Source organism: Lontra canadensis, unplaced genomic scaffold, assembly GCF_010015895.1.
Source record: "Lontra canadensis isolate GAN:19392208 unplaced genomic scaffold, GSC_riverotter_1.0 scaffold154, whole genome shotgun sequence".
NCBI classification, from domain to species: Eukaryota; Metazoa; Chordata; class Mammalia; order Carnivora; family Mustelidae; genus Lontra; species Lontra canadensis.
The window spans coordinates 1,618,697-1,641,192 of NW_022631148.1; the positions used below are offsets into that span (position 1 = coordinate 1,618,697).

The 22,496-nt window shown below is 41.7% G+C and overlaps 1 protein-coding gene across 1 annotated transcript in view; it reads left to right on the top strand.

Moving 5' to 3' along the window:
* Window positions 1-6,761, top strand: part of LOC116859329 (receptor-type tyrosine-protein phosphatase eta-like) — a 48,828-nt gene extending 42,067 nt beyond the window's left edge. The window contains exons 22-23 of the mRNA XM_032844540.1: window positions 763-898; window positions 5,009-6,761. Of these exons, the coding sequence (XP_032700431.1) occupies window positions 763-898; window positions 5,009-5,167 (295 nt within the window). The 3' untranslated portion in view covers window positions 5,168-6,761. The remainder of the gene's footprint in view (window positions 1-762; window positions 899-5,008) is intronic.
* Window positions 6,762-22,496: the final 15,735 nt, after the last annotated feature.

Below are 22,496 nucleotides of genomic sequence, written 5' to 3' on the forward strand. Positions count from 1 at the left end.
GTTTTATATAGCTTTTTACTTTTACCAGATTTTATGATACAGACATCACCCTGCAACCTCCTTTCTTCTTTTAGCATTTTGGTTTGTTACTTAACAAAGTTGGAGCACATAGTTCTAGTTCATTTTATTGATTTATTAATGAATTCTTTTGGGCATACAAAACCTGTGTGTAAATTAATGTATACGGGTCCATCGCCACAATGTCTTTGGCTGCCTATTTTTGTAAATAAAGTTTTATTGGAACAGAACCATGCTCATTTATGTATTATCTATAGTTACTTTCATGCTAAAATGGCAGAAAGAGGCCATTTTGTCTGCAAAGCCAAGGATATTTATTATCTGGTCCTTTACAGAAAAAGTTTACCCTTCCACCCCTTTCCTTCTTTAGAACAATAGGACCCTAGCTTTTAAGCTAAAGAAATTAATTTAGGGCAGAAGAAGAGAGGGGCTTTGTGGCCCTACGGGGAATAAGTTGATGAAACTCGCCATCCTAGGTTATGGTGGTGACTTGAACAACACTAAGATTTAAGAAGGTCTAGCAAGATGTTTTATTTGTGGCATTTGACTCCAAATGAACTTTACGGCTGGGGTCCCAGTCCCAAGCTAATGCAGTCCCACTTGCCAGGATTTCAGTAGAGCAGATGTTTAACCATCCTTGGTGTTGATAGTGGGGGAGAGCAAGATATATGTACGAAGGGGGACATTTGAGAGTTTTATGTTCAAGTAACCCATGGTGATGTGCTCATTTCTTTTTCTCTTCAGTGCTGGCGTTGGAAGGACAGGCACATTCATTGCCATTGATCGTCTTATCTACCAGATAGAGAATGAGAACACGGTGGATGTGTATGGGATTGTGTATGACCTTCGAATGCACAGGCCCTTAATGGTGCAAACAGAGGTGAGGCCAAGCTCTGTGTTTGGCAGGCTGCCTTTCCAATCTGTTTTTAGAAGGTTGCATCATATCACATTCTTGAGTTAAGACATTTCACCCTTCTACATCTTTCTGGCTCTGGGCTGTGAGGCATTCTTTAAGATCCTTAACTGATGTGTGATTTAATGATTTGATATAGTGAGATAGTGGTAACTGATATCAGCAATGGAACTATACAAACCAAAATAATGTTAGGATTCCCTAACTTGCAGCTACTGACTCATCACATAATCTGAACTTTGGCTTCTGGGTTGTAAACTCGTAAAACTGGTATCATCACACTTTGTTTCTAAGAAGGTCTGACCATCCTTAAAATGAGCTCCTGAACGGACTCATCAGATGTTAATGATGTGAATGAAATGGATGTGGCTGCATTCATACCACTGTGTATCCTCACCCAGCCAAGGAAATATTACACAACGGCAATTATCATAGCTACGGGGGGGGGGGTGGCTGGCCAACTGAGAAGATGAATGCTTAATATCTACAATATCAGTTGGGTAAGACCGTTGGATTTGGCTTTCCCTGAGATGTTCCTGATAAACATTGTTTTCGAGTCACATTCTCAACAACCATAATGAGAAATCGCCTTCCTTGATGCTGTAGGGTTGGAACATGTCTTGACTGGGATGAGAGCAGAATGTTAATTTTGTATCAGGCTGTCACCCCGTACCGATTTAGAACTCCATGAATATGTGCTGTGTTTTTGAGTGTAGCAGGGAATATTCTGGAGGCCTGGGTACATTGTGTGCTTTGGGGTGAGTGGCACGGTTGTGGTACAAAGAGTGGAATTCACCTCTGTGTTGTCCAGAAGAGAGATTTTCTTTTTTCGCTATACTTACGTAGAGCAGGACTCAGTCTTTTATCCCCTTTTGAGACACCCAGAAATCTTACACCTACCTACAAAGTCTTTTGTTTGTTTTCTTTTATAGTTTGAAAGTAATGTAAATGTGTTTATTTAAAAAAAATTTTTATTTTATTTTTAAAAATTTTTGAGAGAGCACACTTGCATGAGCAGGTGTGGTGGTAGTGGGGGAAGGGGTAGAGAGAGATTTTTTTTTTTTTTTGCAGTGTGAGGAATGTTTATTTGTTTTGTTTTTTACTTTTTTTAAAAATTATTTTTATTAACATATAATGTATTAGTTACCCCAGGGGTACAGGTTTGTGAATCATCAGGCTTACACACTTCACAGCACTCACCATAGAACATACCCTCCCCAATGTTCATAACCCAGCCACCCTCTCCACACCTCCCTACACCCCCAGCAACCCTCAGTTTGTTTTGTGAGACTAAGAGTCTCTTATGGTTTGTTTCCTTCTCAATCTCATCTTGTTTCATTTTTTCCTTCCCTACCACCCAAACCCCACACCCTGCTTCTCAAATTTCTCATATCAGGGAGATCATATGATAATTGTCTTTCTCTGATTGACTTATTTCGCTCAGCATAATACCATCTAGTTCCATCCTAATTGTTGCAAATGGCAAGATTTCATTTCTTTTGATGGCTGCATAGTATTCCATTGTATGTATGTATGCATATATATATATATATACCACATCTTCTTTATCCATTCATCTGTTGATGGACATTTAGGTTCTTTCCATAGTTTGGCTATTGTAGACATTGCTGCTATAAACATTTGGGTGCACGTGCCCCTTCGGATCACTACATTTGTATCTTTAGGGTAAATACCCAGTAGTGCGATTGCTGGGTCACAGGGTAGCTCTATTTTCAACTTTTTGAGGAACCTCCATGCTGTTTTCCAGAGTGACTGCACCAGCTTGCATTCTCACCAACAGTGTAGGAGGGTTCCTCTTTTTTTGCATCGGTAGAGAGAAAATCTTAACCAGGCTCTGTGCCCCCAGTGTGGAGCCCCATGTGGGGCTGAGATCATGACCTGAGCCGAAATCAGATGCTTGACAGACTGAGCCCTCCAGGCACCCTGTAAACTTTTTCATCATAAAACATCTAACAGAACAGGATTATGTTTCTCTATTACTTTTTCTTCTCCAATCCCACTCCCTAGAGATAGCCAATGCTTACAGTTTGTATATATCATTACAGGTTCTTTATGTACATCTGTAGAAAAACATGTACACACACACACACACATACACAGTATCTTTTATTTTCTTCTGGCTATTGCTTTTTATAAACTGAGTACAGTTGACATACAATGTTACTTTAGTACATTTAGTACATTAGGGGTACAACATAGTGATTCAACGAGTCTATATGTAATGTTATTCCCACCGCAAGTGTAGCTTCTGTCTGTTACCATACAACGCTATTACAATATCACTGACTAGATTCTCTATGCTGTACCTTTTAGCCTCTTGGCTTATTCATCCTGTAACTGGAAGCCTGTACCTCCCACCGCCCTTCCCCCATTTTGCCCATCCCCTGTCTCCCTCCCTTCTGGCAATTAGCAGTTCTCTGTATTTGTGGGTTGGTTTCTGTTTTTCATTTGTTTGTTTCGATTTTTAGATTCTATGTTTAAGTGAAATCTAAGGATATTTGTCTTTCTCCGTCCATCTTACTTCACTTAACATAATACCTTGTAGATCTGTCCATGTTGTCACAAATGGCAAGATTTCACTCTTTTTTATGGCTGAGTAATATTTCATTGTTGATCTATACCACATCTTCTTTATCCATTCATCTATCAGTGGATGCTTAGGTTGCTTCCATATCTAGGCTACTGTGAATAATATTACAATAAACATGGGGTTGCATCTATCTTTTTCAGTTAGTGTTTTTGTCTTCTTTGGGTGAATACCGACTAGTGGAATTATTGGGTCATAATGGTATATCTATTTTTAATTTTTTTTGAGGAAACTCCATACTGTTTTTTTCACAGAGACTGTGCCAATTTACATTCCCACCAAGAGTGCAAGAGTGTTCCCTTTTCTTTGCATCCTTTTTGATTTTGTCCTTTTTTCCTGCCATTCTGACAGGTGAGAGGTGATATCTTATTGTGGTTTGGATTTGCATTTCCCTGATGATGAGTGATATTGAGCATCTTTTCATGTGTCTGTTGGCCATCTGTATATCTTCTTTGGAAAAATGTCTATTCAGGTCCTCTGCCCAATTTCTTTCTTTTTTTTTCTTCATTTTTATAGCCATTCTTTATTATTCCATAATTTAAGAAAACAACAGATAGGTTTAGCATCAAATTTGCCATTGTGCAATAAAGATTTCCAGTTGCCTGTATTTTAACTAGCAGCAAAGTTAAGGGATTCCAATCAAAGAAAGCCCATTGTTTGGGGCTCAAAAAAGAGTTATAGGAAAATATGTCCTTTTTGATCATCCGTAAGGGGAAATGCCATATGCTTAGGATAAAATGGAGGGCAGGACAGCATCAAATGTACTGTGCAATGAAGACATACAAATGGCTCTGCCCAATTTCTAATCAGATTTTTTTTTTGATGTTGAGTTGTATAGGTTCTTTACATATTTTAAATATTAACGCAGAGTATTTTAAAAAAAATTGAATCCTATTTTATATATAATACTACACTGTAATTTTTTTTTCTCTTATAGCATCATGGATCTTTCTGTCAGCATATACCTCTTCTTCCTCTTTCTTTTTAATGGCTACCTGCAGATTCTGACAAGCTTGCCTGAGGTTGTCCCCACTGAACTCTACCCTGCTTATCCCCCTTTAACATATTCCCTCTGTTGAGAATCACAATTTACTCCTTATACAGTACATGCTCGCTAACCAAGTAATTCTTGCTGGACTTTTTCTTGTTTGAATGTATATGCGCATTATTTCTTCCACATTCCTTTTTTGCTCTTCCCCAAGATTCTGGGACTCCTCCTTAGGGAGGGGAGGTGTGGGGAGTCTGTCCCTCTGGTTAAGAATGATTGATGATGAGAATCTTGCTATCTGTGGTTTCAGATTTTACCAGAATGTGGCAGCTTCTTGATAAACGTGAACTTGAAGTGTTCACTGGGTGTGTGGCGGGGTGGTTGGTGGGTTTGGGGGAGTGGTAATCTGAAAATAGCCTTGGGTGGTAATACTCTCTGGGACCTCTCCACTCATTGGCTTTCTCTTTTTACTCTTCTACAGGACCAGTATGTTTTCCTCAACCAGTGTGTTCTGGATATTATCAGATCCCAGAAGGACTCAAAAGTAGATCTCATCTACCAGAACACAACCGCAATGACAATCTATGAAAACCTTGCTCCCGTGACTGCGTTTGGAAAGACAAATGGTTATATTGCCTAATCCCAAAGTCAGACCTTTCTGGAGTTACCTGGACCGTCACACCCACAGCAAAGGAAAATGCCCCGATGTGGACATGTTTTTATATGTCTAATATCTTAATTCTTTGTTCTGTTTCATTAGAACTAATTTGAGGGTGTGAGGCTGCACAGGACAGATGAAAAGTTGGGGCTGACAGGGGCTGTGGATGGGTGGTGAGCTAATCTACTACATTTCTGATCACCAATGGGATGAGTTCACTTTTTTTTTTGTTTGTTTTTCTTAAGAATTATGGGAACACCAGGAAAAGTGAGCTATGACTTTTTTTTTCTTTTTCAAAACAGATTCTTTTTAAAAAAGACTATTTTATATGATTCACATGCTAAAGCCAGGATTGTGTTGGGTTGAATATATTTTAAGTATCAGAGGTCTATTTTTACCTACTGTATCTTGGAATCTAGCTGATGGAAAATACATAATTGTGGATGATTATCGTGTAGGGAGGGGTACATGGTGCCTCTCCTGCCTGGGTTTTCTATTTGAACATGTGCCTTTTCTGAATTATGCTTCCACAGGCAAAACTCAGTAGATATCTCTATTTTTGTATTGAATCTCATAATTGGAATATACGGAATATTTAAACAGTAGTTTAGTATCCGAGGTTCAGCCTTCTCAGTAACATTCCTGTTCTCATTTGACTAGAGGAGGCCTTCCCCTTCCCTTCACCTCCCCCCTGTTTTGTGCTCTATTCTTTCTTCCCTTTTCCTTCCCACTTTTCCCCAAAGACACTTCTGTTGGCCACATTTTCAGCCCATTGGTTGAGTGAGAGGGGAAACCAGGTATCACCTTGAGAATTTGTGGAGTGGGGTCGGGGGAGGGAAGCAAAGGAACCCTACAGTGACATGATCTCCTTTTCTTGTCCCTGTTTTATCCTTTTTCTTATTTCTGTATTTGGTAAGAAGGATTATTTAAAGGTGCAATATGTGATTTAGTGATTCATGATGCTCTAGGTTTTTAGTAATGTTTTACTCAGGTTGGCATTTTATGTGTGTCTGTGTATATGTGTGTGTGTGTGTTTTTAAAAGCGTGGCAATCTGTGAACACTTCAGTGTGAAAACAGTGTCTGACTAATCCCTCCTCCCTCAAAGTCCACTGGCTTTAGTCTATCTGCAGTGACACACATCCATATCTACTGTATATATATACTAAACTCTTAAAACAGTCATTCCTTTGAATTGAGGTGTACAAAGTTTGAATTTGTATCAAAGATGTAATTATTTTTAAAACCTCTTTTCACTATACTGCTGCTGTAATTACTTTGATTTTTAAAAAATGTAGATTAATTTTTTTTTTTTTGGCTTCAGGTGTTGTATCCACCAAGAATTTCAGAATTTACGTGGATTTATTTTATTGGTACATAATCTGTAAACTTCTCAAGGCATTAACATGAAAGGATTTGTTTCTTTTTATTTTATATTGTGGCTCAGGTTATATTTGGAAGAAGTTTTGAGTTTCTCCTCCTATAGGCAATGAAGAATTTAAGGTCTTATGAAGGAATTGCCAGGTTCCTGGAATCCTGTGGCTGTTTTCCACAGTAATAAATCCTGCTGTAAACTTAGGACAATTGTGTCCGAGTGAAAACAGGGGCGGGGTCTTCTCCGAGTGCCCTGGTCCCTGTTGACCTGGGGGAGCCCGTCTCCTGCCCCTGCCGTGTTCCTCACTCTGCTGGCACCTTGAGAGCTGACTGGACATGTTAGTGGGTCATGAAGGGTGAACCACAACTGAACGCCCTTGATTCAGTTCCGAGGTTTAGTGCTTGTACGTCTTTTGTCCCCCTTTTCCCTTTGAGGTACTGAAAGGATTAAAAGGAGAGGTGGTGAAGGTGTCGCGTTTGGGGAGAACTTCCTTCCCACAGAGAAATTGCACTTTTTGCCGAATCCTTTGCTCTCTTTTGTGGCAAGCAGTTCATTTAGCATCAGGCCCTTAAAGGAATGGGTGGTATGGGCCTGGACGGCCCTCTGGACTCTGCTTCAGGGGGGCCTTCAGCTCTTGAGGTCTGCATCAGGGAAGCCACGCCATCCCAGGCTGCTGAGTGATGTCGGGTTTGGGCAGATGGCTTTCAAACCTTTACACTGGTCTGCCCCTCAATGTACCCAGATCTTGGAGAGTTCCTTGACCCCATCGAGAGGCTCTTGCCTGGGCAGAAATTCTGTTGGCCATACCCTTCTCCGCTTCAGTTGTCAGGAATCCACCTGGATGGGTAAGTTTAAGTGTCAAGTCCCTTTAAAAGTCTAAAAATCCCTTTAAAAGGCTAAAGCAACAGTAATTGTAAACCTATTGTATAAAAAACACACAAAAACACCCAGAAATCCTTCTCCCTTCTGCCTGATATGGGTTTGGGAAACAGGCAGCTGCCCCAGCAAGCCACTCTCAGATCCTGGGAAGAAGGCTTGTGGTCTAGAGGTCTGGATTCCACGTGGCAGGTCACATGAAGGTCACGATGCTTCTTTGCATCCTGAAGAGGACTGGGTTTGGGGCCAGTGGGGGTTGTGAGGGTATTTATAGCACAGTGTTTGAAAAGGGAAGATAATTGTGTAAATATAAAGGACACGTGGGCTGGAGGTTGGCCATAGAAAACAGAAGGTGCTTTTGAGCTCCTGTGCCAAAGCCTCCCAGGAATAGCGAACTAAAATCTGAGGAATCCAGTGGAATTGAGGAGATGGTGTGATTATCCCTGCTTCAGTATTTGCCAGTTGCACACAGAAAAATAGCCAGGATGTGGTTAGTTATCAGTGAAAGATTGGTGGTCAGTTGGTTGGGGGCATTTGGGTCATTGGTACCTTCTCCCAAGAGCAAGGACATTTGCCCCCAAAGGTAAACCTAGTGACACAGGGACCATTGGAAAATGACATTTGGGGGTCTGTTCCCCGTGGGCACGTGGCGACCTCTGGCTGGACTTTGGCACATTTAACTGCACTGGATTCGGGCTTCATGGAGTCAGAGGCTCCTGGGGGATGGGGGCCAATTATGCAGCCGATCCGTGTTTGCTTTTCACCTGAGATGATGTAAAAGCCTGGTTTTCTTTTGCAGCGCTGGGGTATGCTTATTGAGCTAAATGAGTCTTGGTGACTGATGTTGATTTGCCTCAAAAGTCCAAGTTCTGAGTTTTCAGACTGTGTAGCCGTCAAGTGTTCGACATACTGTAGCTTTTCTCTCTTGGGGGCACATAGGAACAGGATGTGTTGATATGGACTCTAAAACTGTAATTTTCTTGTAACTATTTTGGAATGATGCATATTTCTAATGTTTGTTATACTTGTACAGAGTATTGCTGTTGGTTGCTTTTTTTTTTTTAAAGGAAAAAAATGGCCTGAAAATTTTTTTTAAAAAGACTCACAAATACCAAATATAAAAAATGTCAACATGTTGTGCCTTTGTTTCTTCCCCCCCCACCCCCACTTTTTTACTTTGTGTGCACACCCGTTCATTGATGAAGCCGTGTCCTAGCGAGCCTGCCACTTGAGGCATCCTTAACGATAACATTTTCTACCTAGTGTTCGTTTCTGGGCTGCCACAACAAAGTGCCCCAGACCAGGGGGCTGAAACAGCAGAGACTCACTGTCACACTAGTCTGGGGGCCTGAAGTCCAAGATCCAAGTGTTGCCAGCTGGTTTCTTCTGAGGCCTCTCTCCTTGGCTTGCAGGTGGCTACCATCTCCCTTTGTCCTCACACCATCTTTCCTCTGTGTGGGTCTGTGTCCTCACCTCTTTTTATCAGGACACCAGCCATAAAGAGTTAAGGCCCTCCAATGACTTAATGTTAACTATACTCATCTCTCCTTTTTTTTTTTTTTTTAAAATCTCATTATTTTAAATTTTTTAAATTAAATTTTATTTTACAGTACATCATTAGTTTTTGATGTAGTGTTCCATGATTCATTGTTTGCTTAGAACACCCAGTGCTCCATGCAATCCGTGCCCACCTTAGTACCCATCACCGGGCTCACTTATTTTCCCACCCCTCTCCCCTCTGAAACCCTCAGTTTGTTTCTCAGAGTCCATTGTCTCTCATGGTTCGTCTCCCTCTCCGATTTCCCCACCTTCATTAAAGACCATATCTCCAAATACATTCTGAGGTACTGGGCTTAGAAGTTTAACATATGAACTCTGGGGAGACATAATTCAGCCCAAAACACACATCCAGGGAGCCTATGTGAAGAGGAGACTTGGAAGAAGTGAGTGTGCCTCTAAGATGTGGCTGAATGTGTGCTCAGAGGGTCAGACGCGGACAGATGGACAGACACCCTACTTCTGCCACTTGGTGGCAGCACGCATGCCGTAGGCAAGTCCCCAGGAGTTTTTGAGGATGTTTTGGTGATGATCTGGGAAGTCCCAGAATTGCTGGGATACTGTAGCAATGCGGACAGTTTTTATTTCCCGGGTCTACTATGCACCAACCACTACACCTCAGCGGCCGAGGGTTCCACCATGAACAAAAGGGGCAAAAACCTTTGCCCTCATGAACTTACATTTTGAGAGGGGAAACAGAACCAATAAGGTAAGTAAATAAAATCTTTAGTGGCTTAGGTGGTCAAAATAGAAAGAAAACAGCATTTCATGCTCTGATGCACCAACTCGTAGCTTTCACACGATCATAAGCAGGTACACACCTGTGCCAAGGAGAAAGCTTTCTGCCCAGCGGTGGCCACGCATTGGCTACCTGCTGCTGGCGCGCTGCCCATGCTCTGGCCACGCGCTGGCCACAGGCTCATCACGCGCTGGTGCTTGTGGGGAGGCTAGAGCGCTCTCAGAACACCTCGGTGCTCGCTGGGCAGGCCGGCCCGCGGGACAAGCAGGAACGAAGGCAGTAGAGGTGGTCCATGAGCAGGGGGCGGGGCCCGTGTGGCGCAAACACAGAAGGAACCCAGGAGATGCCCAGGAGGTTGACAGGCACCGGTAAGAGGGGTACCAGGAGAAGGTAGGCTGGAGATTTCTGAGCCGAGTCTCCAGTGGAATTTTGGCAGGAGGAGGTGGGGGTCCTTGGGGGCGTGAAAGCACCGGCGATACCTGGAGAACGTGTGTCCGTCTGTACGGGAGGCCGGGTGAGCGCACCTGGCAGTGGTGAGGGAGCCTGGAGGGCAAGAGCTCTGGGATTGTGGTTGCCTGAGGCTGTCTCACTGCCGAGACATGTGCCAGGCGTGTGTGCGTGTGTATGCGTGTGTGTGTGCAGACGTAGACATTATATGTAAGTAACCACATGCATGGGATGGGTGACTGGCTCAGTCTGTTAAGTGTCTGTCTTCTGCTCCGGTCATGATCCTGGGGTCCTGGGATAGAGTCCCACATCCGGCTCCCTGCTCTGCGGAGCCTTTGTCTGCCCTTCCCCCTGCTTGTGCACGCTCTCTCCCTCTCTGACAAATAAAGAAGTAAAATCTTAAAAAAAAAAAAAAAAAAAGTAACCCCATTCACACACAGGCCCGTAACTTACCTTCACTATCTTCTCTGGATGGAAATGGCATGGTGGCCACATGGCGTCACATGGGCTAGAGGGAAGGGTCCCATCAGACACCTGGCAGGTTAATGGGACTGAAGTCCTGCGAATGTGAGTCAGAGGTAGAATTTACCGCACAGAAAGGGGCACAAGCAGCCCTTGCAGTGGGAGACACAGTTCCCCCATCTGACCCCCCTTCCCCCACAAGGGGTCCACAGCCGTAGTTCTCAGCCCTAGTTGGTACTGAGAGGGGTTCTTCCAGCACCTTGCCTTGCCCATGATGTGCGTTCTCTGTCTCTCCCTCACTCCCCATGCTCCTCACCTCTCCCGGCTATCTGGGGACTACTGCTACACGCTGGCCTGCTTGTCAAGTGCAACAAAACCATGGACAGTTCCAGCACATTCCTGAGCTGTTTACTGACAAACATTATGTGAATGCAGGTCAGTTTTCCAGGCATGGTACCCCTGGTGTGTCCAGGTCTGCCCGAGGCCGTGGCTGTAATTAATTTTCACAATAGGCAAAAAACACAGATCTGGAGCATATTATAATTTAATTATTCCTGGTTGAGGCTAGAAAGCATTTTGCCTTAAGAAAAGATGCTTCTGGATGGATGTACGTGGAACTAAAGAATCGTGCAGGTCCCAGTTTGGAAGCCTGAGCTTTAGTTCTTCCCCTCCCCAAACGGACTGGAAATCACAGACCTTCTGCTTTTGATGCGCATCAGGTGGCAGAAAGCTAAAGTTTGCCTGGAGTGTCAGGAGTGGAGTATCTGGGGTTTGCTGAAAACACAGCCCTGGTGCCCGAGAGAGGTGGGCGTGGGTTGATGTCTTGTCAAACCTGGGACGTTTAAAGACTCAGGCCCCTAGGAGGGCATCTTCCCAAGGGTATCTTGGCCATCACATGCCCGACTGGGAAGTTTCTGGGCCTACCCTATGTTTCAGACTTGGCCATTCAGCAAAGAGGGGGCTTGAAGATAAGTTCTGTAAGGAAAGAGGTGACATTTCAACTTTTTACCTATATGAGTGTGGTTATAATTTTGCTGCTGTGACACTCAGCACAGTGCCTGGATATATGAAATATCCAATAAGTGGTAGCTATTCATTTATCAACCTAAATTTGTATTGGTCATCTACTGTGGGCTGGCAGTGGGCCCTGGGTATATACATTCGTGAACAAAACAGACATGGTCATTGCCCTTGTGGAATTTTAGGGCCTATTGGAGAGACAGGAAATTTAAAAGGAATTAAACCTACCTGCTGATACATTGTAGCTTGAATGAGAAAGGATCAGAGGGAGCGGCAGGGTGTGCCAAGGCCCTGAGGCAGGAATGCATTCGGTGCTTTGAAAAGGGGTCATGGAGACTGTGGTCTTTAGAGCATAACTGACAGGGGAGGTAAGAGCACAGTAAGAAGCCAGAGGGGTAGGTGGGCGATTGTGTACAGGACAGTGGTGGGCCAATACACTCCCCTCCCCTGTCTTTGACTCAGGATGAGGCCAGATGATTTGTGGATAGGGCACAAGTGACAGTATTAATGCCAAACCTAGATCATAAGATGCTTCACTCGGTTTTGTTTACTCTCTTGTACTTCAACCATTGCTCTGAAAAGAACCTCCCCTGGGCAGCTGCTGCCCTGTAAGCCTGAGCCCCAGAATGAATACGTGTGGAGCAGAGCTGCCCCAGCCAAGCCAAGCTGGGCTCCACCTGGGAGCAGAGACACCTGGTCCAACCCTGCCTCTGTTCACTGCTCCCTAGTTGACCTACACATCCACGAGAATGATTTACTCCATTCTCTATGACTTTGGGGTCATTTATTATGTGGCATTTAAAAAGAGATTTTATTCATTTGAGAGAGAGGGAAAGAGAGAGTAGGGGGAAGAGCAGAGGGAGAAGGACAAGCAGACTCCATGCTGAGCTTGGAGTCCCACGGGGGGCTCGACCCCAGGACCCTGAGATCACAACCTGAGCTGAAATCAAGAGTCAGACGCTTAACCAACTGAGCCACCCAGGTGTCCCTATTATATAGCATTTTTGTGGCAATAACAAAAGAGCCTCCCAGCTAGTAATTGGTGAAGCTGGGATTTGAGTCAACTTTAAGGCTTGGTTCTTAGTCATCTCTTTCAAGAATAGATGATTTCATTTAAAATAGTCAATTTTTTAAAGTTTTAATTTTAATTCCAGTTTAGTTAACATACAGTGTTATGTTAGTTTCAGGTGTACAATATAGTGATCCACACATCACCCTGGGCTCATCACAAGAGCACTCCTTAACACCCATCACCTTAAAACAGTCCGTTTCTTAACCAGGCAATGATAAACAGAATTCGGAGGTATCTATCACACCAGAGAAAACAGAATTTGTCTATAGCTCTACCCTAGAAGCCCTCACTAAAGATTATGATACAGTTAGCCCTCCCAGACTTTCTGCTTAGAGATAACACTGGGTGGGGGAATGCATACATAGTCTTCATGCCTTGGTTCAGGCTAAAGTTGTCCCAAAATATTTCTGCATACCCTCTTGGTTTGGGTGAGGCAGGAGGATGCAAGAAACCTTCATACTCTGTTTCTGACTTTTTAAAAAACCAGGCTAAAAGGCAAAAATGGTCTCACATATAAGTGTTTTCTGCTTCTAACACTTCGTTTGATAAAGATTACTTAGGTATAGCCAAGAAACTGAGGTATCATTGGAAATAAACATCAGATAATCACCTGTGCTCTTCTGACATGTAAAGTTTGAGAAAAGCAATTTGTAGAACTGAAGTAGGGAATAATCCCATTTAAAAAGCAGATAAATGCATCGAAGAAAGACAATTCCAGAATATGTAATGGTGGGATTATGAGTGGCTTTATTTTAATTTTTACTTGCCTAAATTTTCTATTTTATTCCAGTGACTACTCAACTAATAAAACCTAATATTGTTTTCTCCTTGATGAAAAAAATTAGATATAACGTATTTTAAAACATATTTGTTAAGTTTTACAAAGTTCTCTAAAACTTTGTGAGCCCAAGACTGTTTTTTTGAGCACCTTCAGCTGCTAGCAGTTTGTTAAAAGAGAATGTTAAGTTTTTGGAAGTTAGGTTCTGAGCTGTAAAGCTGTAGGAAACTAGGGACCTTCGTGCTCCTGGCTGAATGTTGGTCTGGGAGGGGGGAAGGCTGGTTGTCATCTAGGGAGCAGAAGGAGGAGACAGGTTTAGTCCCTGTTCTCAAAAGTTCTCACAGCCCATCCGTCCCTTCTGGGGGACAGCTCCCTTTGGGACTGGACTTGAAGATCTCTGGGGCTTCTGAGGAAAAACACGAGACTCTAGACTTATGAGTTACATCCTATCCAAGTCACTTTCCTGAAGGCAAGGTAAATCCTTGGATCCAAAAGTTGAGAAACTTTGTCAGGGGAGCCATTTCGAAAGTGGCCACTAGATGACGCCAGAGGATTGGGCCGAGGAAGCGACACTTGGTTAAACTGTTGGGAAGGCAACGGAGGAAAATAGGATTGGAAAAGGAACTAGAAGGCGGAGATAGGATGCGTAAAAATCAACAGGGTTGAAGAACTGCCCTTGCCAGCACCCGATAGCTTTTTTATTTATAATCTGGTATACAGTATGTTCTTGGTAAAAAATTTAGGAAATTTAGGGATGCCTGGGTGGCTTAGTTGGTTAAGCATCTGCCTTCAGCTCAGGTCATGATCCCAGGGTTCTGGATTCAAGTCCCACATTGGGCTCCTTACTCAGCAAGGAGCCTGCATCTCCCTCTGCCTGCTGCTTCCCATGCTTATGCTCTCTCTCCCTGACAGATAAAGAAATAAAATCTTTATTTAAAAAAATTTAGGAAATTCAGGTTAAAAAAAGAGGGGAAAAGAAGTCCTGTGTGGTCTCCAACCAAGATAACCCCAAATGATCTTTGCTCTCTGGCACCCAGAGTGCCACACAGCCACACAGCCACACAGCCCAGAGGCACACAGCTTGACTGTGGCCTCTGGGGAGACTTTGAACCAGACTGTCCAGCTAAGCCCCTCCTGGGTTCCTGATCCTCAGAAACTGCTTTAAGCTTTGGAGTCCAATGAACATGATTTGTGGCCTAGCTGACCACCTACTAGCTGTGATCCTGCAGACAAGCCACTTCCCTTCTTTGAACATCTAGTTCTTTGTAAGAATAACAGCATTGACTCATAATGCTGTGTGATATGATAGCATTTACTCATAGCTTTAAATGAGATACTATGTGCAAAACTCAAGATTAACTGCTAGCTTTTTCTCTGTATAGACAGAGGCAGGAAGTTTTCTTAGAGTAGATGTCTTTGTTCTGAGAAGTTAATTGAGTGCACCGCTTAGTAATGGAGATATAGTAAGTGTGGGGACCTATTATTATGATGTTTTTCAAGAGATGGAGTAAAAAGTGCTTCCCCTTGATATGAACAATTTTCTTACAGAGCAAGGGGCTTTCTGGGAAGAAAGAGCCCAAACCCTCAACTTTTGGTCTGTAAGATTTGCAATTAAGGAAACCTATTTATGTGGTTCATGGTAACGTTGACCATGATCCATTAGAATAAATGAATATTAAAAGCCTCGAGAGGGAGCCCTCCATGAAGGAAAGAGGGACCAGTGTTGGTAATTATAGGTTCAGCACCAGGGTTTATGTGGGAGGCTTGATTTGGTGCAGCATGTGCCTGGGCCTGGAAACCTCTTTGGGTCCAGCCATACTGGACTGTTGTGTTTTGGGGAACAATAGCTGAACGTGTGAGAGTGGACAAAGAGAACTATGACCTTGGGGCTCACATGTGGACTCTAACCATGGCGTTGACAGTGGTCTAGACCTGGGCAGCAGACCCATATCCATCAGATTTCACAGGTCTAATTACATGGCAATGACCAAAGAGGGTGCCTAGTCAGAGTTTTAATTCCTCTCTTCCTACATGGTCTTTGGTAGCAGGATTCCTTTGGGCTAGGAGTTCCTCAGAAGTTCTTGGACAATTTGAGATGGAGATGAGGTTCAGCATTATGTGGGAGATAGTGGACTTCTGTTAATAAGGCAGGTGTGCCTTGAACCATTAGTTGGGTAAATAAAAGATGTGATTTAATTTGAATTTTGAGATGGTGAAATAGATGTTTTGGGTAAACTAACTGCTGTTATAACAAAAAGGCCCAGCTCTCAGTGGCTTAATAGTCATGCCACAGTTTAATGTGGTTGGCGCCATTTAAGGACCCAGGCTGGTACAGGTTCCATCCTCTTTAACCCAAACCTCTTAAGGTCATTCAGAGTGTCACCTTCTAGCTGGAAGATGAGGAAGAGAAAGTGGAAGACACTGTGTGGGGTTTCTATGGCCAAGTGTGGAAATGACATGTATCACTTTCACCTGCATTCCACTGACAGGGAAATAGCATTTAGCTGTTTACCGAGGAAGCCGAAAACTGCAGGTATCAGTGAACACTGACGTTCTGTGTCATATTGGTCAATCCAATGGATAAAGTGCATAGCACTGTGCCTGGTACCTAGCAGGGATTCCACAAATGGTGGTATCATCCACCCTTCCAGAGACACATGTCTGGGGAAGGAGGAGATGGGAAAGAAATGGCCTCTGTGCTTCTGCACTGGCATGGCAACCCAGCTACTTCTCAATGTCTTGTTTTGTGGATCTAACAGAGGTGCTGGGAGGTGTTGAGTCCTGGTTTGGGCGCACAGTGTGGTTACGGGAGGAGGCTGGAACCGCAGGCTCTGGCTCTTCAGTGTTCTCACAGCCTCCAGTCATGCCTTTAATTACTTACCTACAGCTCCTGGGGATCTCAAAGAGGTAAAAAAATACTCAGCTCTGAAAACCCCCTGAGGGATGACATTAATTTTCTTCTTTACAAACTTTTCCTCGATCTTTGCCTCAGCTCCTTAGAGTATAATTAGTTGCCAAAGGCATCATGTCATAAAGCTGGGCATGGGCCACAGAAAGCAGGGACTGATCATCGACTGCACAGAATGGAGAACTAATTGGCTCTTTTTCTTCCCTTGATGATGATTGTAGCAGCAGCGAACTTTTTCTGCCAAATGTAGAGAGGCTGATATCTGTGTTGTAGAGAATCAATGGAAACAGCTGAGAATACATGGATTTGAACAAGTCATTATCATTTTTACATCTATACCATTATGTTTGCACACTCTTGTTTGACCTGTTTTTTTTTTTTTTAGTTGATATATTTTTTCAATATCATACACAGGCTGCTGTAACAAATACCATCCTCAGTGGCTTAAACAACACGAGTTTAGTTTTCATAGTTCCAGAGGCCAGAAGTACAAAATCAAGGTGCTGGTGGATCTGGTTTCCTGGTGAGGGCTCTCTTCCTGTCTTGCAGAGCTGCCTTCTGCTGTGTCCTCACATGGTGCTGAGGGTATGTGTGGGGGACACAGTGTTCTCTCTCTCCTCCTCTTCTTAGAAGCCTGCTAACCTCATCAAGAGGACCCTACCCTCGTGACCTCATCTAACCCTCATTGCCTTCCACAGGCTCCATCTCCAAACACCCTCACACCACAATGAAGATTAGGGCTTCAACCATATGAATTTTGGGGGGGACAATTTAGTCCATAGCATCCTTCTTTTTTTTTTTTTTCTCTTTGTCACTGAGACTTGTAAGTTTAACTATTAGATGATGGGGTATTGACCTATTTTTATTGATTTTGATTTTGGATTTGATCTGGATTTTGATGCTTGTTCCCTTAGCCGAATTAGGGAAATTCTCTGTTATAATTTGCTCCAACATGCCTTCTGCCCCCGTCTCTCTTTCTTTTTCTTCTGGGATCCAAATTATTCTAATACAGTTTCATCTTATAGTATCACTTACCTCTCAAATTCTCCCTTCGTGGTCCAGTAGTTGCTTATCCCTTTTTCTCAGCTTCTTATCCTCCATCATTTGATCTTCTATATCACTAATTCTCTCTTCTGCCTTCTTTGTCCTAGCAGTAAGAGCCTTCATTTTTGATGGCACCTCATTAATAGCTTTTTTTTAATTTCAACTTGATTAGATTTTAGTTCTTTTATTTCTCCAGAAAGGGATTCTCTAGTATCTTCCATGCTTTTTTCCAAGCCCAGCTAGCACCTTGATAATCATCATTCTGAACTCTAGTTCTGACATCTTACTAATGTCCATATTGATTAGGTCCCTAGCTCTCAGTACTGCCTCCTCTTCTTTTTTTGAGGTTTTTCTGCCTTGTCATTTTATCCAGATAAGAATAGGTGAAAGAGACAACAAAATACTAAAAAGGTAGCAGACCCCAGAAAAATATACACTAATCAAGTTGGAAGAGACCCAAAACTGGGGGGAGAAGAAAGGAGAGAAAAAAATCTGTGTGTGTGTGTTTGAGAATACATACATATACATATATATTAATTAGAATGGTGAATCGAACAGGGTCACACACTTGATTTTGGTGTATTTGGTCTGTTAGAAGAAACTGCCTCCCCAAAATTTAAAGAATGAAAAACATATATATGTACAAAAACAAGGGTAAACATGATGAAAGGATGGAATATGAATGTAAAGATGAAAATTAAAAAAGATTCTAAAAAAGGAATTGATAAGAAGTTGGTTGAAAAAAGAAAAAAAAAAAGGAAACAATGTAATCAGGATGGAGACTAGAACAAAGCCATATGCTAGATTAGGGTATATTTTGATCTGTTAGAAGAAACTGTATCCCAAAATTTTAAAGAAAGAAAAACCTGTATGTATACAAAAATAAGGTTAAATGCAATGAAGGGATAGAATATGACTATTACAATGAAAATTAAAAAAAGATTTTTGAAAAAGTATTGATAAGATAAAATGGTTAAAAAAAGTTAAAATAGGAAGAGGAAAACTTAAAAATATAGAATAAGAAAAAAATAAAATTTAAAAAATTTAACTTTGAAAGACTAAAGAATCATGGGGAAAAAAGCCATGAATTCTGTGCTGTATTCCCATAGCTCTGAAGTTTTGCAGTTCTCATCGACTGGTGAACTGGTCTTGGCTGGATGTTCTTGTTCATCTTCTGGGGGAGGGGTCTGTTGCAGTGATTCTCAAATGTCTTTGCCTGAGGTGGAATTATACTGTCCTTGCCAGGGGCCAGGCTAAATAATCTGCTCAGTTTTGCTCTCAGAAGCTTTTGTTCCCTGAATGCTTTCTGTACAGCTTTGGAGGACGGGAATGAAAATGGTGGCTTCCCAATTTCCAGCTCTGTAGGAGCTGAGAGCTCAGGGCCCCACTCCTCAGCGCACCCTCAGAGAAAAGTGGTCAATCACTCCTGTCACCCTGGTTTCTGGCTGTGTTCTGTGCTCACCTCGCCTGTGACCCAGTGTTTCTATCTTTGGCACACAGCCCCATTTGGAGTCTCCAAACCCAGCAGATTCCTGCAGCACACTCCTGTGCTGCTCCTCCCGGAGGAGGAAGGAGGGGGTCTTCCTGGGTCTGCCACTTGTGGGGTCCCTGCTTGAAGAGCAGTGGCCTGACTATGCCTTGGATCATGGTTTAAGGTAACCCTGAGCTGAGAGCCCACCCCTCATCTCTGTCTCTGCAGCTGGCTTCCCTGCTCTCATATGTGGGAGCTCTGCTACACTCAGACATCCCTGGTCTTTTTGTGACCCTGTGGGTCCTGAGACCACCCTGTCCCTGTAAGGGCTCCAGCCCCTGGAGTGTCGTCCCTCAGTGGAGCAGACTTCTAAAAGTTCTGATTTTGTGCTCTGCAGCACTACTGCTTGCCGGGAGCTGACCCTTCCTCCCATGGTGTATCTTCCCATATGTGTTGCTTCAGATTCACTTCTTTATACATCCTACCTTCTAGAAAGTGGTCACTTTTCTGTTCCTAGAATTGCTGCTCTTCTCTTCAATCTCCTGTTGAGTTTGTAGGTGTTCAGAATGGTTTGAGAACTATCTAGTCGAGCTCCTGGGACCTGATGATATTTAGGTCTCCTACTCCTCTGCCGTGTTGCTCCTCCACCCTTTCCTATTGTTTTTTAAAGCATCTATTTTGCTTGTTTCTGCTCTGATTTCTTACTTCCTTCTTTCTATTAATTTTGGATGTTGTTTGTTCTTTTTCTAGTTTTCTGAGGTATAAAGTTAGGTTGTTTATTTGAGATCTTTCTGTTTTCTTAAGGTAGGTATTTATCACTATGAATTCTCTTAGAAGTGCTTTTGCTACATCGTATACATTTTGGTATGTTGTGTTTCTGTTTCTGTTTTGTAGTCTCAAAGATATTTTTAAAATTTCTCTTTTAATTTCTTCTTTGAGCCATTAGCTATTCAGTAGCATATTGTTTAATCTCCATATATTTGTGAATTTTTCAGTTCTCATAATTGATTTCTAGTTTCATACAATTGTGGTCAAGAAAGATGCTTGATATGATTTCAGTCTTCTCAAATATATTAAGGCTTGTTTTGTGGTCTCACATATGATCTGTCCTAGGGAACATTCCATGTTTCCATGAGAAGAATGTGTATTCTTTTGCTGTTGGATGGAATGTTCTGCAAATGTGTTAAGTCCTGATGGTCTAACATGTAGTTTTAACTCCAGTGTTTTCTAATTGATTTTATGTCTGAATGATCTTCCATTGATAAAAGTGGGGTGCTGAAATCCCCTACTATTATTTTATTATTGTTATTTCTCCTTTCAGGTCTTTTAATATTTGTTTTATATATTTAGATCCTTCTATTTACAAATGTATCTTCTTGTTGGATTGACTTCTTTATCATTGTATAATGACCTTCTTTGTTTTTTATTATAGTCTTTGTTTTAAAGTCTATTTTATTTATGTAAGTATAGCTATCCCTGCTTTCTTTTGGTTTCCATTTGCATGGAATATTTTTTCACTTTCGTCTGTGTGGTGACTAACATAACACACTAAAAAATTTTTTTTAAAAGCTGAAGAGAGAATTTTGTAAACAACTTATAAAGTTGGGTCTTGTTTTTTTTTTTTTTTTTAAAGATTTTATTTATTTATTTGACAGACAGAGATCACAAGGAGGCGGAGAGGCAGGCAGAGAGAGAGGAGGAAGCAGGCTCCCTGCCGAGCAGAGAGCCCGTTGCGGGGCTCGATCCCAGGACCCCGGGATCATGACCTGAGCTGAAGGCACAGGCTTTAACCCACTGAGCCACCCAGGCACCCTGGGTCTTATTTTTTAATACATTCAGTTACTCTATGCTTTTGATTGGATAACTTAGTCCATTTATATTTAGAGTAATTATTGGTAGGTATGGACTAACTATTGCCATTTTGTTGTTTCCTGGCTCTTTGTAATTCTTTCTTCCTTTCTTCTTGTGTTGCTCCTTTTTTGTGATGATTTTCTGTAATGGTGTGCTTAGAGTCCTTTCTCTTTATCTTTTGTGTATTCATTACAGGTTTTTGCTTTGTGGTTACCATGAAGTTTACATAAAACATCTTGTATTAATAGTAGTCTATATTAAGCTCATACCAATTTAAGTTCAAATGTATATTAAAGCTCTACATTTTTAATCCCCACCCATTTTATATATATTTTTTTATTTTCTTTTTTTTTTCTTGTTCATCTGATTTTTTTTTTTAATAAATTTTATTTTTTATAAACATATATTTTTTTTCCCCAGGGGTACAGGTCTGTGAATCGCCAAGTTTACACACTTCACCGCACTCATCATAGCACATACCCTCCCCAATGTCCATAATAACCCCACCCCCCCAACCCCCCTCCCCCCAGCAACCCTCAGAGACCTGGCAGGCCAGAAAGAGCTGGCATGATATATTCAGAGTACTAAATGAGAAAAACATGCAGCCAAGAATACTATATCCAGCTAGGCTACCATTTTATATTTTTGATGTCACAATTTACATCTTTTTATCTTGTGGATCCATTAACGAATTATAGTAGTTATAGTTATTTTTAGTACTTTTGTCTTTTAACCTTCATATTAGAGTTATAAGAGATTTACCTACCACCATTACAACACTGGAATATTCTGAATTTAACTGTATTTTACCTTTGCTGGTTAGATTTATACCTTCCTATGCTTTCATGTTATTAATTAGTGTTCTTTCAATTTAGCTTAAAGAACTCCCTTTAACATTTCTTGTAAGGCTGGTCTAGTGGTGAAGATTCCTTTAGTTTTTGCTTGTCCAAAAAACTCTTTCTCTCTCCTTTAATTCTGAAAGACAGCTTTGCCAAGTCAAATATTCTTGGTTGGCATTTTTTTTTTCTTTCAGCATTTTGAATATATCATGCATTCCCTTCTGGACTTCATAGTTTCTGTGAAAAATATGCTGATCACCTAATGAGGGTTCCTTAATATGCGACATGGTGTTTTTCTCTTGATGCTTTAAAGATTCTTTAACTTATGAAAACTTACTTATAAAGTGTCTCAGTGTGGGTCTCTTTGGAGTCATCTTATTTGGAACTGTCTGAATTTCCTTGATCTGGATGTCTATTTCCTCCCTCAGTTTAGGAGGTTTTCATTATTTTCATTATTTCTTTGAATAAGCACTCTGTCCCTTTATTTCTCTCTTTTTCTTCTGGGAACCCTGTAATGAGAATATTGGTCTCTTTAGTGATATCCTGTAAGTCCCTTATGCTATATGCTCTCTTTTTCATTCTTTTTTCTTTTTACTCCTGTTTGAATGAATCCCACTGCCCTATCTTTGAGTTCACTGATTCTTTGTTTTACTTGATGTGGTCTCGTATTAACCTCTATTGAATTTTTTAGTTCAGTTTCTGCATTCTTTAGCTCTGTGATTTCTCTTTGGTACTTTCTTATATTTTTGTTGAAAATCTCACTTTGTTCATGTATTGTTCTCCTAACCTTGGTGATCATATTTATGAACATTATTCTGAACTCTTTATCAGATAAATCACTCAACTCCATTTCATTATGACCAGTTTCTGGAGT